Genomic DNA, 17,298 nt, shown 5'->3' with positions numbered 1-17,298 from the left:
GCTCTCTAGGTCGGCAGAACTGAATCATATAAAAATCCTCGGACACGTCGATTTTTAATTCCAGGAGAACAACTTTAGATCAAATTAAAAAGAGTATCGCATCAACCCTTACTGTCACCACCCCAATTAGTTGACCTTCCAAACTTATCCTCCCAAGAAATAAATGTAATCTTCATTTTGTTTGTACCAGAAATTTCTCGCCAGAGAACAGTGTCGGCACTCTATATTTCTTATGCACCTTGCTGAATGACGCAACCCTGTAATTTGTAGTCCACCATGGAACTGCATGATGGAAGGGAGCAATGCCCTTCTAGTCACTTGAGAATTCTTCATAAACATTGCTCGTAATGTAGCGTACTAGAGGTGGGAGTTCTAGTTCACTCAGAGGATATAGTTCACTAGTTCTCGTTCACGATGGTGAATAGTTCACATGAATCGTTCACTAGTTCACAATCGTTCACTTCCATTATGAATCATGGAACGATTGACGGTTATTTGTATGAATTAGTGATATGCAGTCGTTCTTTCATGTCTGGAACTGGACTAACGTTGAATTGAAACTGAACTCTGATACGGGTTAACGGGTTTCACGAGAAAACAAGTGGAAGTGTACATTATTTCATGCCTTATGCTTTTTGCTGGGTTCTGGGATTTGTTTCGAGAATAAAAGAAAAAAGATCAATAAAACGAAATATATTGAGGTCAATAGTTATAAAATAAAAAATACAGTGAGATTCGATGAACTTTTTAGGGTGAGGGAGATACGAATACGTTGCGGACTCATCGTTCGTTTCTCTCATTCAGGGAACGAGTGAACTATACTTCGAACTATTCGTGAACTAGTTCCTTTCGTTCCTTACACGGAATAGTTCAATTGAACTAGTTCGTTCACGAACTACACACCTCTATAGCGTACACATAAATAAAGGCACTGTGGGAACCAGTTTGCCTTCCTTTATCCAGGGGGTTCTTTCCCATTGTTTTCTACGCTCTGACGGATAAGAAATGAGGGGAGAAATACATATTGACGAAATGACCCGTTCTTCGAAGTCGATCATCGTGGACATGGCTGGTAAAGAAGAGTTGTTGATGGTTATCACATGTATGTAGGGAATGTGTGAATAGGCGGGATGCCATTTCATCACGAATCCATTACTCTAAATATCCAGGTTGTTCCTAAAGGAATGTCGCAACAGAAAACTGTACCTCATGAAACAAGAAATTTTTTTCTTCGGGAGACAAAAAAAATTTTTTAGTTTTCTGTCAATTTCCAAGGAATAATTCGAACTATAGATACGATTCCATTGTTGATAGCTACTTTTCTGCAGCCTATTCTCCAATGGTGGAAATTCCAATTAATATTAGTTACACAAAAAGGTTCTGTTGGTCAACCGTTTTATGGAAAAGTGATCTTTTCAAGAAAAATGCTCTTTATGAACAAGAACAGTATGTAAAAATACTCTCAATTCGAAACTTTATAATAAGTGATAATTGAATCTGTGTACAAAATCTCGGTCTAGCAGTTACATCAGTTCCTAGGAGGCAGAAAACGGGAAAGGAAAATGGAATAAAAAATTTGTTCTATATTTTTGTTCTGTTCTTTTTTATGAGGAATGTACCTACAGTTCTCATACACTTTAAGATATAATTTTTTATCGGGTATTTAGTATTTCAGGAATGTCCCCACTTCGTAAAAATGATTTCATCGTGAAGGGAAGACCGAAAAGTACACAACGATCTATAACAGGTTCTATATTTAAGGCTTGCCCACCACTGTTCACGTCAACTGCACTCCCCATTGATTGTCTCGTATTTTCTCATGAGTAGGTAGTATGGGCTGATAAAGTAACACAAAACCCGGTTTGGTTTCTCGAAACTGCATCCCTTCAAATGACACGCATCGATAATAATGGCAAAAATTATCGCTATAATACGATCTCGCTTTGTTCATGCTGAATTTCGTCGATAAATATACGAAGCATAATTTCTATGAATCTCCATGTGTACTGAGGATATCTATAGTTTAAAGTGCACTTCGATTTTATGATTGGGTGCTATTATAATCTTCATTGTATGGAGATTTAACTTAAAAAATTAAATGTACACTTCTTCATATGAACAAATGATGCTGATTTGCTCATTGAAATGTTTTTTTTGATTGATTTCGAATTTTTAAGCAACGAAAAATGCATTGTTTTCTTTAACTGCATAAGCATCAATCACTCCCAAAATGTATGTCATTGAATACAAAATACATAAATAAAATAAAAATTCTAATTCAATGAATTTAACCATTTCATCCTTATAATAAAAAAGGGACGATAAAAACACTTCATGGCCAAATCAACCTCAGCAACAAAAAAACTATCCCATTTCTGACACAAAAAGTTAGGGTCAGTTTAAAAAACAAATAGGATTGTTGAGGCATAAATCAACAAAATAGTAAATACAGAAGATATTAATTTTATGCGTTACTTTTTATTCACTCGTATTCTTTTCGAATTTTTTTCCTATGTTCTCATAACAATGGGTCATCGTAAGTTTTAGCCCAGTGGACTGTATTTAATTTTATTCATAATTTCATGCTTACTTTGCAATTTCCAAATTGGAAAAAAAGAGTTTCCAAGGACAATGGGGAAAAATTCTTAATTTTTTTTTCAATATCAACAAACAACCTGTATCTCATAGAGCGGTTGTGGGTCTGTGTTCTTATCGATAATTTTTTCTTTGATAATCTAATTATTATGGCCCTTTAGAATCAGTCTTTGCAGCTCCTAATTTCTAAGTCGAATGGTATTTGGTGTTTTCTCCCAATTTAATCGATACATTTAATTAGTTGCATACTGAATAAGAACATCTTCGATTATTAGGTATCTCGAATGATCTACTATATATTACATGAATTAACATTCTCCAAAGTATCTAAAGTTCATTCAAGAAGTCAACAATGCTTCTTCCAAGAGTCGACTTGAAACTAGGTAGACAAATAAGATAAATAATTTCAGCATCCAACTCAACTTCGTTAGGTACATACCACCAAAGTTTCTGTTCACGCCAAGGTCAATAGTAATGTTGAAGAAGTTTTAGTCATGAATGGAAGATAAACACACAGGTTATGTAAGCTCGTAAAATACAATTTACATAACAATTCTCGTGGTGGAAAAGTCACTGGAATGTGGATGTAATTAGGGATGAGATGTTTGTTGATAAAACAAAACTTCAACCTCAATGGTTTTCAGATCAGAATGAGGAATATTATAATATTACTTTATGAAAACAGTTCGAAAAATCGTAAAATGTGCAGTTTCAGTGCCGATAAAATCGGCGACAGTATAGGTATAGGTTTCTGATTCTGAAATACAAATAAATACGTATTCATATATTCTCCCTCCAAATATCTGTATAATACCTATATACCTGTAATTTTATTTAAAAAAAAAATGACGGTAAATCTTAACAGTGAATTGACTCATTTTATAGGATTTCAAATCAGTTTTTTTGGTTCAAAAGTTTCTCAAGATCGACTTGAAGCAAGATGAATGGAATACCTTGAATTATTTTGTATCAAGAACTATAAGAAGGAACCTTTATCAGAAAACTGATAACTATTTCGATATCTACCTATAAAATTATTTGACAATATTTTATACCTAACCATTTACGAGAATAAGTTGACATTAAATCGATAATGCTGAATTGTATATGGTATACGCAATAATTATGATTTCATTGCCCTTGGTATAAGAGGACGTACAATTTGAATATCAAATATACTTTACACGTGTATAACGGAAGGACTCTACTGGGATTAGTTACTCATGCTAATTTAAAAGATGTCAGTCCTTATCTCATTTCGAGGGTCTTCAGTAATAATGAAATCAACATTTTGCATTGATTCATCTATCTCTCTAAAGTTGAAGAGGCCACCACGCTCCTCAGACTGCACACCTTTAAATTTTTTTCTCGGGGGATACTTAAAGTGAGTTGTGTAAAAAACACAGCCCCAAGATGTAGAAGAATAGAAAATGAGCACACATCTTTTAGAATGAAATAGTTTTCACTATTTTCATGTTTCATTGCAACTCTTGCTATCATAACTTTTATACTTTTTTTTTATTCTCCGAAAGTACTAACAAAAAAAATCAGTTTTGGGAAAGCAATCGAATTACCTTGAAAACAAAGTGCCACAAACCCTCCTTACCATTCAAGATTTTAGGGGTTGCTGTCATCACGCTCACAGGATTTATAAAAATTGAAGACCGTATAAAATATCCCCTACAAGCCAAAGTTGACCTCTTTTTGTATTTTTTTTCTGATTCTTCATGGGAGCCTAGATACTAAGGGTGGTACATTTTCAAATTGACACACTGTATAATTGTTAGTCTGAAAACAGAACTTCAGATTTGAAAAATATTGTATTAATAGATATTGTAATCCCAAAAATAATACTGCTCATTAACTAAAAAGTCTCCATAAACTAACAGATGAAGACATTGCATATTCTTCACACTGTAGAAAGTACGAGGATATATTGAAAAATTCTTAGCCTACTATAGAACCAAACAAAATTTCAATATCAAAATATTTTATTACTCAACATATTCTCCTCTTAAGTGGATACATTTATTACAGCGAACCTGCAACGTCTCTAAACCTTTCAAAAAACAGCAGACCTCCACAGCTTTTATTACATCCTCGTTGGAAGAAAATTCACGGCCTTTTAAACTTTTTTTCAGTTGAGGAAAGAGATGATAGTAGGAGGGAGCCAAATCTGGTGAATAAGGGGGTTTTCTAGTAATTCGAACCCTAAATCACGAATTTTTTGCATGGCAACATGAGATGTGTATGCAGGGGCGTTGTCCTGCAAAAACAAAACACCTTTGAATAACTTTCCGCGTCTTTTCTCTTTAATTTTTCCCGTAGAGTGGTCAGTATTGTCGAATAGAAACATCCGGTTATTGTTCTACCTTTATCCAAAGACTCAATCATGATAACTCCATGGCAATCCCAAAAAACTGAAGCAAGAACTTTTCCAGCAAATTTTTGGACACGAAACTTCTTAGGTCTTGGAGAACCAGAGTGTCGCCATTCCATCGATTGTTGCTTTGTTACTGGATCGTTGAAATGGACCCAAGTCTCATCCATAGTAATTGTGTCATTTCACACTGACACTGTTAATGAGTTTTTGTTTGATGCTATGGTAAAGCAATATTTTTTTATGCATGGTCTAGGCTAACTAGATATCAATATATCCTCGTATATTTATATTATGAGTTATAATAGTCCACAATCTTAAGTACCACCGCTTCGGTTCATTTCACTGATAGGTAATGATATTTTCCATCAATATTTGGTTGCTGGTCAATGTAAAAAATTTCATCGTGAGTCACTATTGTTCATAATCGGCACATGCTGACTATACCAAAAGAGGAATGTGGCCTTGACAGCTATTCGCTAGTTAGTATACGCGAATCCGGATTAATATCAATCTTCTTCCGTTGGAAGAAAGACGCAAGATATCGCTCAAGCCGCCTACGTTGGTAAGAATTACGTGAAGGCGGAAGAAGAAATAATTTGAAAACCAGAACTGCTATCGCTCGACCGTTAGTGTTTCAGTTGAACGAAGTTTCCAATTTGAATTTTTGCATACCGATAAATACCTGATGAATTGTGAGGTATATCGACGGAATAGATTGAATTCATTGTTCCTTTTTTATGGCTAGTTAGGAGAACAACCTAAAAGAATATTTTTGCGAAAAATTCATCAAAATCTTCATTTCATAATTTTACATCACAGTCGACGATATGCAGGATTCATCAAACGGGAAATAAACTTGGTGGAGAGTTATCAGTAAAATGAAAATTAAATCCTTTTCAAATCGAGAAATATTGCACTTATTTTGAAAACTGGACTGAATATGTATCCGTTCAATTCTTGCAAAATAGACGCTGTGATGTTTTTGGTACAGGGTGTCCGAGTTGAAGTGCCGCTTACCCTATTGTGGAAACTAAAGGAGATAGCAGATTGAACTTCCATTTTTTATAACCCACCTTAATACAGGGTGCTCCGTTTTTTCCCTGTTGGTATCAACTTTCCTATTTTAAATGGAACACCCTGTATATAATTGCATTTTGAATTGCCTGTCAAATTTTAAGGTAACTTTGGTTTGACAACCATGGTCCTATATAGCACCGATTTTGAGATATTCGACTTTTTCCTAAAATTTTGACAGGTTTTGTAGGTGCTCACTAAAATAGCTGAACTAGTTTTCCAAAGAATGTATCAAAACCACATTTTGTCCAACTATTGTCAACATATTGGATCATACGGCACATCTCTATTTTTAGCAATCTAATATAGAGGGTTTTCAAAAATTAAAGTTGAAAATTCAAATAGTAGTTCAATCAAAACTTAATATTTTCAAATGGCAACCAAAATTTTTTTCTTATTTGTCATGTAGAGCAGGTTAAAACGAGCAAAAAATGTATTTAAACTTTTTTTTATAATGGTTTCAGAAATATGGACGAAAAACCTGTATTAAGGTGGGTTGTAAAAAATGAAAGCTCAATCGATTACAGACAAGTTTTGTTTTTAACTTTTTCTTCTAGCTCTTTTAGTTTCCACAATAAGGTATAGGGACACTTTAACTCGGACACCCTGTTCTTGCATAGTTCCCTAAAACTATAGTTCCAACTAGATATCATATCTTTGAAACCGTTCGAGATAAATGCACGATTTTTTTATTGAATTCCCCAACAGACACTGCGATTTTTCAAAAATTACCTTTAAGAAATGTAAATAACTCAATTTTTTCAAATGGCATTCCCTCAATTTTTTTTGTCTATTGGATAACCTACTGGGTGATCTTCATTTTTATGGTCATTTCCGAAAAATTCTCTGCCTACAGTAATCCGAAAAACTGCAGACCTGAAAAATCTTCGGGAATTTAATAAAAAGAAGTTATACATTTATTTCGAACGGTTTTCAAAATCTCTTATTTGAACCATGATAACCATGGAATAGGTTAGAATAGGCATAGAAACACTTCCAAACTCAGAATTTCAAGTAGATTCTGGGAGGTATCGGGTTTCATGAGGTGTTTCATCACTTTCGTACTATCCTATAAAGTCAAAAATAATTCTCATAAATCGAGGATTATCGACCTTTTGAGCACTGTTGACTCACCCTGTATAGTGTACATCATATGAAACGTAACTTGTAAATTTGTATGAAATGAATCTTTGTATTGGTACTTTAGTTTCTGAATTTTAATTTTGTAGGATCAATTGTTTTATTGTAAATGTAAATGTCTGAAAACAAACTTAAATTTATTTTAAGCTTCACCACGTGTCTCAATAACCAATTGACAAAAACGAATTAGGTCACCGTACAAGCAGAAACTGTCTAATAATCGCTCGAAAAATGGTGACGTAATATCAAGTGGTTATTGGAAACATTTATCAGTTATAGAAACTCACCTCTTTGGTCCATGGTCCTTTGACTAGAGCCGGGTTGACAACTTTGGTCCACCTTTGCTGACACTGTACGTCGGATCGATCAGGAAAATGCTCGGCAATCTGATCCCACTTACAGTTGTAATGATCAACCAAATGCTTCAATTGAGCATCCTGTTGAAACAAAAAAAAGCATTATTTCTATGGATATAACATGTCACTAAATTTGCACAACTAGCAATGTACAGTATTTGAATATTCCATATTATATTCTGCTCATTGATACAAAATTAAATTGAACTAGGAAGGACCTACACATAGAGGGTTTCGCTCTTATTAGAGGTAATCAGTTCAATATATCGGTACTGACGAGCTCTACGAAAGTGTTCGCATCGGTACTTCACCACCACCAATTGAGTTCTGAGTGTCAATTCCCTTGGAGCGGCATTTCTCTGAATATGGAGAAGAAAAAAATCGAAAAAACCTTCAAATCCAAAACAACCATAAATTTTGAGGCAAATATCTGGTCCTTAATCTTTAATCACAACTCTTTTGTGTTTTCATTGTAATTAACAACTCCCCATTTCAACTAATAATAATATTCTCTATCTATGGATTTCCGTCAAGTAACAATATTCACATTTAATAAACGATCTAAACTGAGAAGACACCGAAGACCCTAATAGAAAAAAGTTGAATATATTCATCGCGTTTGGCGCCTCTTTATGCCCTTATGCCCCAAAAGCTCGACACATGTTCTGTCTTCATTTACAACTGGAAAGGGACCTAGAAGGAATCCCAATCAAGCGACCAATTCCCAAGTGGTAGCAGGTGAAATGGATTACGACATTACGATTATAAAATATAAATAATGAGGAATAGACAGTAGTTCTGTTTTTGTCCCCTTCTCCTTCTGTTCGTGATATCAATTAGACAGATGTTTTTTTCGTGTAATTGTACGTTATTTTACCATACTTTGGCTGAAAAGAACCGGCAAAACGTCGCCTGGTAAGAAGAAAACTGTTGATTACAGAGGGCCTTGAGTATTATATTATTTTAATATGAGAGGAATAATCGATTATGACAAATTGAGCGTTCATCCACATTCATGGAAATTCTGAGGAACACCTTTAGACCAGTACCGTAGGCTGTAAGGCATAATATACTACCATAGTATGAATAATAAGTAGAAAATTGATCTAATATACATTCTATCGAGGAAGTACCAGGAACCCGTTCCTGGTGTGTTATACTCAAGTGGAGTTTGAGAGTCTCACGCAAATTTGTTTGTTTACAAGGCGCCATTTTGCCAATTCACTACAGGTGTGTTTTGCCATTTTTACAAGGGATAGAAATAAAGAACGAAGAATCAGTCTTGAATTTTGCACTGCAAATGGAAATTTGCGTGTAGAAGCACTAAAAAACTCGCCAAAATCATATACCTTTCTGATCTTTTATAAACGTAACTAATTTAACATTTAGATATACCTACATAACTACATTTATGAATAAAGTAGGCGTTTACAAACATCAAAATTGAGAATTAGGTTAGGTTAGGTTAGGTTGATTCGTTAAATGTGAAGTTTGAGGAAAATGAAGACTTATTACTTCAATCAACTAGGTGAATCAATTACTTCAAGAGCAAAAAATTGATTCACAATTATCATTTGTATAAATTACTACACATCACACAGGTTATACATGATTGTTATATTTTTAATTTTTCTTTCGACGTTTTGAGTAGGTATGATTCTCGGTATGATTATAATTGTTTCCATAAAACATTTGATTTATTTCTAACCTATACATTGAGGAAGATCATGTGATCTACCAAAAAGGGTATTATAACTAGTTGTTTACTTTATTGCCTCACAAAATAAAGCAATTAACCAAAAATTAAGTTGTTCAATAGAAATTCACTTGAAGAATGTTCTTATGATTGTATTATACCCCTTGTATTATTTCGTACGTATTTATTTATACTTATTTGATTATTCAAGCCCTTTAGGGTTGATACTTAATGCCACTAATTTACTTTGGTCTTAGTTTATTTTAGATGGATTTTCATTAAATATCGACCACATCAATTGAGTAAGAATTTATAAAACAATCTATATCACTTGCCTCTTCTTTGCTCCATCTTCCCTTGTTTATTGGCTTCCTCCTTGTGAAGACCTCATCGTCGGAATCTTCTTTTTCGCTATTATCACTCAACATTTCCTCTTTGATGCTGAAACAAATAGGGTGAAGGTGAACAACTTTTCGAATGGAATAAATATTGCTTCTTATAAGTTCTAAACAAAAAATAATGTAACCGTCTACTATTCAAATCATACTGCACCACCAAAATATTACAAAAATGTCCTTTAAACAACCAGACGCAGTTGTATATCTGGTCACAAATGGTCACTAATTATTTCTATATCAATTTACTATGTTGATTCATTTGCTGTGAGATCGAGTATTTCATCAGTTAAAATGCTTTTTCAGCTTCATATTCTTCATTTCAAGAAAAGATTATCTTCAACTACAATGACCATGAAATTTATCGAAAAAAGTGGTCTACCTATAAAAGGCACTCAGACAATTGGGGTATTTCATGTAGATTCAAAATATGATATATGTACTTATAATAGGGAATACTTCTTCTGACGAAAATGATGTATTTTTTATGAAATATCTTTGAAACGTCACATTTTGAAATAACCATTTCAACCGTTTCCCAAAAAAAAAAATATTTTAAGTACTTAAAAATGAAAATAAAAATAAGTATTTCAAATTTAAAGAGTTCCGTTTCTATTCCACCAGTTGGCAACATCGACTGAAATATGAGTTGATAATAAAGGACAACAAATACACTATCTTGATGAGATAGACAAAGACGGCTGTCTATGAAGTCTGCGACAAACGAGGAAGGTCGTAAAATTTTATGGGATTTTTATGGCCGGTTGCTGTTGAGGCTCGCCAGTGAGTACGGGCCTTATGATGGCTGTACATCAATAGCTCTTATTTTATAAACAAGCCATTGTTCTTTTTATTTTCTAGTAGGCGCTGTTGCCAAATCGTAAACTAGAAACGAAGCGATTTAAATTTTAAAACCTCGTATTCGAAGAATGATTTTGAATATTTTTCGAGGAGCATTTGTAAAATTCATGAATGAAACTCATAATTATTCAATTTAAACTTGCATATGCTGTGATAACCCAAATTGAGGAGAATTCCCCATTCCCTGAGCTCTGGTGAAGTGTTACTATTATCCATATCGCTATCACTATCCATTCTTGATTATAGTGGGTACTAACATTTAGACCACTCACCTAATTCACATGTAAAATCTAGCTGATTTCGTAAAGAATCAATTTGTCACAGGCATTTATGTTTTCATCAAATTCTGTATTAACAAAATTAATTCATTCACCCCGGGATCTACTATATTGCTTAGTGACGAAAAGCCGGACGAAAAGTAAATCAGTACGAAAAGTGAATCAGTACGAAGAATACTTGCCCACTAATAGTCGACTTTTCGTTCGGAATTTAGTACGTAAAATGTCATTTGTTTTTTTCAGGTCGACGAAAAATATTATATTTTCTATTGGAAATTTGATATTCCAAAATAAAGATTATCAGAATCTGTTAAATTCGAAGGGTTGGGTACTTTGGCTGAATGCAACTCTGTTTGACATATCCACGGATGTGTATTGTCATAGATTCAGCTTGAAGGGAATTTTGTTTTTCCAGGGGTGGCTCATTACATTATGAAAACTGGCTTTTTCTTTTTATCTAGGCCGAGTTTGAAAAAATAGCAGAGGAGAAAAGTATTTCTTTTGACCTTAATAATCTAGTGTTAAAATTGTACAAGTCAAAGACTCACTATGTATATACGAACAAAATTATCCCGGAGCACCAATTAAAAAAAACCCTACGCGCTAATGAAAATCATTAATTTTATTGCGTGTGCCCCCAACCCTTATCGATTCCGATCGACCCCTCGACGATCCTTTCACATCGATAAAATTTAATGTCTTCCACGATCCGCATTGAGTTATAGGCAAAAGCCGAATGCGACTTCCTTCTTCCTGGCACCTGGCGTCCATCTTACCCTATTGCGTTCTTGCTTGCGAACTTTCCATTATGACGGCCACCTTTTCCGTCTGAACAGGCCCCTGCGATCGGGATTAGGCGAAATCGAAAGACAATTCTTTCCAGAAGGGCACCAGACATGCGGTGACTCATTTTTGTGTGGGAATTTTTGACCTTTGCCGTCTCGCAAATTGGGTACCATTGTCAGCGTTTTCGATCCGGAGGGAGACGGAGGCTGAGAAAAAGACTACGCGGTACTATTTATGATGTTTCTGTATAATCCGCGCGGCTTGGGCAGGTAAAGCGGGTTTTTCGGGAAATTTGCCGGAATTGGGTAGACGAAGTGCTCGAAATATAGAGTATAGAAAGCCTCAATTATCTCGGAAACAGATCGAACCATTTTTATGGATTTTGATGTGCAAGGATCTTGTGATATGGCCGATGTTATGGTGGTAATCACATTGTTGTCAGATCTCCCCTTTTTTCCGGAATAATAATGAACTTTTTTATTTCAAATGAATCACCCTGTATATTTTTTGCCTTTTGAAATCTTTGTAAAACACTGAATATTTTTCATGCAATGTTCCCTACCCAAATGCTATAATTTATAGCTACATTAACACTATCCCGAATTCAAAAAAATACGTTTTGAGTATCTGCTGTGATTGCCTTTACTATGCAAAATTTTTCTGCTACTTAAATGTGGACATAACCCTAATATGAGACAAACATTTAGAGATTATTCGAATTAAACGAGTTTAATTCATAGTCAAATGTAGCCATATGGCATTTAGGTTTAGGGAACCTTATATAGAAAATATTCAGGATTTCAAAAGGCAAAAACATCCAGGGTAATCCATTCGAAACAAAAAAACCCATCATCATTATTCCAGAAAAAAAAGTAAAATCGGCCATATCACAAGATCCTTGCACACAAAAATATGTAAAAATCGTTCTGTCCGTTTCTAAAATAATTGAGGCGTTCCGAAAACTTAAAACTCACTCTGTATGCCTGTATCAGTTGAGTGATCCCGATATTTAGAGATGTATCGAGTGATATATCTTATACATGCATACAGTAATCATAATCTCTATGTGTTTCCTTGAGAATTATGATATTCAGAAATCACTTGTGATTAATAAACCATTTTTCACTCATTGTCTATGAAACAATCATTAATCACTCGTGATTTATGACCCCTTATTCACTTGTCTATCACACTACATATTCAGAATCACGGACGGAAGTCTCCGAACTAGTCTAAGCAGATAGATATACATTGAGAACAAATTCAGGATATAAATATGAGAGGTAGTTAGAGTCGGAAAGATTCTGTATATGCCTTTGTTTGGAAAGACTTCATATCCAAGACCAGCTGACCCGGCAAACCTAGTTTTGCCATTTAAATTATTTCTAGGGTAGATAATAATAACTAACTCATCGTGATTTCTCGATTGGTCGTAAGAAAAAGGAATGCCTTTTTTTCTGTTCTGTACAATTTTTTTTTTTGGGAATATTTTGTTATATAAACCTTGCCCTAACAATAATAAACACAACAAAAAAAGAATTGTCCAATTTGGTGCGATCGTTTGAACAATAAAGCATTTTGAAGTAAACCATAGATCCTCTTTATATAGATATAGGGCGTTACTTTCCAAATAAACAAATAATTTTTATATATTTCCGAAACGCCTCTTCGTTTCAGGGAATTTTTTTTTATTACAAACTCGGATCGATAAATTTGAAATGTGTTTAATTTAAGTTCGTAGTTTTCCACTAGATGGCGCAAACTATAGCCTACAACATACATATAATTCCGATTTTTACAATATCTATCCTGATTAAGATCGGTAAGAAAGTAATAAGTCATGAAATTGGAAATTAACTTAGTTTACGTCACATTTTTTAGGTAATTATACCTCATTTTCTATTTTCATGTGGTGAGATGAACACATTTTTGTCAATAAAAAAAACAGTGTTAGTTGTTGCTTCCGTGAACGAAGCAAAAGATTCAATTAATAAAGGTTCTATTCGAAGGCAATCAATAAAGATTTCAGACACAGATAACAACAGTATATCGACTGTTTCGATTGGAAACTAGAAGGCTTTATGTTAAGTATCTTACTCTAGTTCTGATTTTTTTGTCAGAAATATGTAATGCAATCTATAACTTACTCATAGAAAATCAAATAGCATTATTTATTGACTAGTCAAAACCGCAAACGCATATACAGGGTGTATTTAAAAGTGGGGCTATTTTTTTTTCAACAGAAGGTAGAACTGGTCAAAAAGAAGCATTTCACTAAAAATCACCTATACAAATCTTTCAAAATGACAAAATTGAAAATGATTACTGAAATAGATCCTAATACGAGCCTAGACCGTTTGTTAGCTGAATTATCGCAATGCAGCAACTTATCTCCTGATTCGACCATTTGGTTTCGTTTAGGATATTGGCTCGTTTGATATTTACGTGGTAATGAAAATGGAAATTGCCGAATTGTTCTCATTATTTTTTAGTAACTTACACGATTTTATGAAATGGCTCATTTTGATACCAACTGACAGAAGAGACTTAGGACACAAGTGTAAAAAATAGAATACTTCAAAATCTCACCAATAAAATTCGTCTAAATTATTCACGAATTTTTTCAGAATGGGCATCACAATCTCCTTGTTCGAACATAAGCACTTTCGAGAACTGCCTCGATTTTCTACTTTTTTTCACCCTAAATTGCAAGATGCAACAATCATGATTCTCACAAAAGTAACCTAATGCATCTAATCCGATGAACTTGGTACTGAACCATTCATTGCCCAGCCATATGTTTATGATTCGTTTCGTTTTTGCGATGCAGGAGTCACCTTCCACAGTCCCTTACTTACTTGAAATTCAATGAAATTTTGTCGAACTTCTAGGGGTTGTATCTCAGCAATCTTGGATATTTTATTATTTTATATAGACAATTTTTGGTTAAACGACTTATTTTGATGGGTTCTACCTTCTGTCAAAAAAAAGCCTCACCTTTTAAAACCCTGTATATGTATATGTATATGTATCGTTATCCGTGCTACTTACTTAGGTAGTGGATCGATTGAAAAATGATACACAAATCTAGGCTACCGTGACAAAAACTATCAATGCACCTCTTCAAACCCGATAACTCAAGTAAATACTCGACCTAATTCGTCAGATCCAATACATCTCTCCCATTCAACTCTCAAACCATTAAATCTTCACCCCTTCAATTTTCTACGACGACGATCTTCCGTTTTTTCCCATAGGCAAGGACTGGTATGGGAATGTCCTATTTCTATTATGATAATCAACAAGGGTGAGTCCAACAACAATGCAAAATATCTTATTGCGTGGCTTCGTATGGAATTAAACTTGTACGAAGGTACCATGACCGACGCAGATGGCAGGTCTTGATCTATGCGATCTCAGGGGTGTCTCGCGGAAAAGGGGTGAAGTGTGGGATAAATTCATTAGTGTTTATTTTTCGAAAACCAGAAAATCAGGTCTCGAGTCCTCGATATAGGGGCAGAGGTTTCCGCGATAGTCGGTGCAATAATGGGGTGGAAATGGTCACATGAGTTTTCACTTAAGGAATTACATTCGCACACCTGTTCGTGAGAGTTCGCAGGATGAAGGTGCAATCTAGTGGGATCTGGGTTCGTTTGTACAGGGCGTTAACTAAGAACGCAGCGAAAATTCTGAAAAACTTAATATTTTGTGAAGAAACATGTGAGGAACATGTGAAGAAACATGGGTTGAAATATGTACCCTTTTTGAGATATAGGACTCTCAAAAATAGAATCTTTTCGTTCATTAAATAAAGAGGGCAAGAGCTTGATTCATCCGACTAAAATTCGATGTTCTGATGGATAATTTTCATGTCATGAATTGTACAGGGTGTATGAGTTAAAGTGTCCCTATACCTTATTGTGGAAACTAAAGGAGCTAGAAGGTCTGTGACTACCGGAAACCACAGAAGGAAACTAAAATTACATTTTCCGATAAATGAGTGTGGCTTCTCATGAGTTGTTTAAGAATTTTCAACAACTCCAACAAAGTATGAATTCATTAGGTACAGGGTATCAGAGTTAAAGTGTCTCTATACCTTATTGTGGAAACTAAAGGCGCTAGAAGAAGAAATTAAACACAAAACTTGTCTGTAATCGATTGAACTTTTATTTTTTATAACCTACCTTAAAACAAGGTGCTCCGTTTTTGTTGGTATTAACTGTCTTATTTTAATTGGAACATACTGTATATTATCGCATTTTTGAATTCCTTGTCAAATTTTAAGGTAACTTTTGTATGAGAATCATGGTCCTATATAGCATCAATTCTGAGATATTCGACTTTTTCTTAAAATTTTGACAGCTGAAGGTGCTCACTAAAATAGCTGATACTAGTTTTCTAAAGAACGTATCAAGAATGCTCAACTCTTGTTAACATATTGGATCATACGTTACATCTCTATTTGAAGTAATCTGATATACAGGGTCTTCAAAAATTAAAGTTGAAAATTCAAATAGAAGTTCAATCAAATGGAAACCTACATTTTTTCTTGTTCATCATGTAGAACAATGACCAAAAAATGTTTTCAAACTTCTTCTGTAAAGTGAATAGTTTCAGAAATATGGACGAAAAAGTGCATTTTCCCGTAAGAACCAACAATAATTATTAATTAGTGTTGATGTTATATAGTTGGCTTTGATTTTTCTGATGAATTTGATTAACTAGATTGACTTATGAAAGACAAAAAGACTCTTTTACTTATAATAATCAGTACTCGCTCTCAATAAAATTAAATTATTTCAATTTTCAAGGGAGACTCAACTAACAGATACATTTTTCTCAACATTCAATATTCAAGTAGTTGTCTGACAACACAAAACAAACTCAAAAATACATAATTAGATAAGTGCTCATTTCCATAGTTACCATATTCTATCAGCTTAATTAATTAATTATCGTTGGTTTTTACGAGAAATGCATCTTCGTCCATATTTCTGAAACTTTTCACTTCACTGAAAAAGTTTAAAAAATATAGGTTGCCATTTGAAAAAATTAAGTTTTGATTGAACTTCTTTTCGAATTTTCAACTTTAATTTTTGGAGACCCTGTATATCAGATTGCTAAAAAAAGAGATGTAACGTATGATCCAATATGTTGACAAGAGCTGGGCAAAATTTGGTTTTTATACATAAATTAGAAAACTAGTGTCAGCTATTTTAATGAGCACCTACAGCTGTCAAAATTTTAGGAAAAAGTCGAATATCTCAGAATCGGTGCTATATGGGACCATGGTTCGCATACAAAAGTTACCTTAAAATTTGACAAGGAATTCAAAAATGCAATAATATACAGGGTTTTTCATTTAACATAAGTTGATACCAACAAGGAAAAATCGAAGAACCCTGTATTAACGTGGGTTATAAGAAATAAAAGTTCAATCGATTACAGACAAGTTTTGTGTTCAACTTTTTCTTCTAGCTCCTTTAGTTTCCACAATAAGGTATAGGGACACTTTAACACGGACACCCTGTATCTAATGAATTTATACTTTGTTTGAGTTGTTGAAAATTCATAAACAACTCATGAGATGCCATACTTATTTATCGGAAAATGTAATTTTAGTTTCCTTCAGTGTTTTGCGGTAGTCAGAGACTAATGACGCATTTCGAAATTGCAGAAATATTCAAAAAAGTGCAGCATAATTCAAAAACAGTTGAGTTTTCACCCAAGGTAT

General features: G+C 34.0%; 1 protein-coding gene across 5 annotated transcripts in view; it reads right to left on the bottom strand.

The window, feature by feature from the left end:
• The window catches only part of LOC123306805 (transcriptional activator Myb), a 58,496-nt gene that overhangs the window by 15,222 nt on the left and 25,976 nt on the right, over positions 1–17,298 (bottom strand). For all 5 annotated transcript variants that reach the window (XM_044888958.1, XM_044888955.1, XM_044888957.1 and 2 more), the window contains exons 2-3: positions 9,580–9,685; positions 7,480–7,629 (exon numbers count right to left, since the gene is read on the bottom strand). In XM_044888958.1, the coding sequence (XP_044744893.1) occupies positions 7,480–7,629; positions 9,580–9,685 (256 nt within the window). The remainder of the gene's footprint in view (positions 1–7,479; positions 7,630–9,579; positions 9,686–17,298) is intronic.

The sequence above is a fragment of the Coccinella septempunctata genome, chromosome 2, assembly GCF_907165205.1.
Source record: "Coccinella septempunctata chromosome 2, icCocSept1.1, whole genome shotgun sequence".
Lineage (NCBI taxonomy): Eukaryota > Metazoa > Arthropoda > Insecta > Coleoptera > Coccinellidae > Coccinella > Coccinella septempunctata.
The sequence above is the reverse complement of the archived record's forward strand: the minus strand, read 5'-3'. Positions and strand labels throughout refer to the sequence as shown.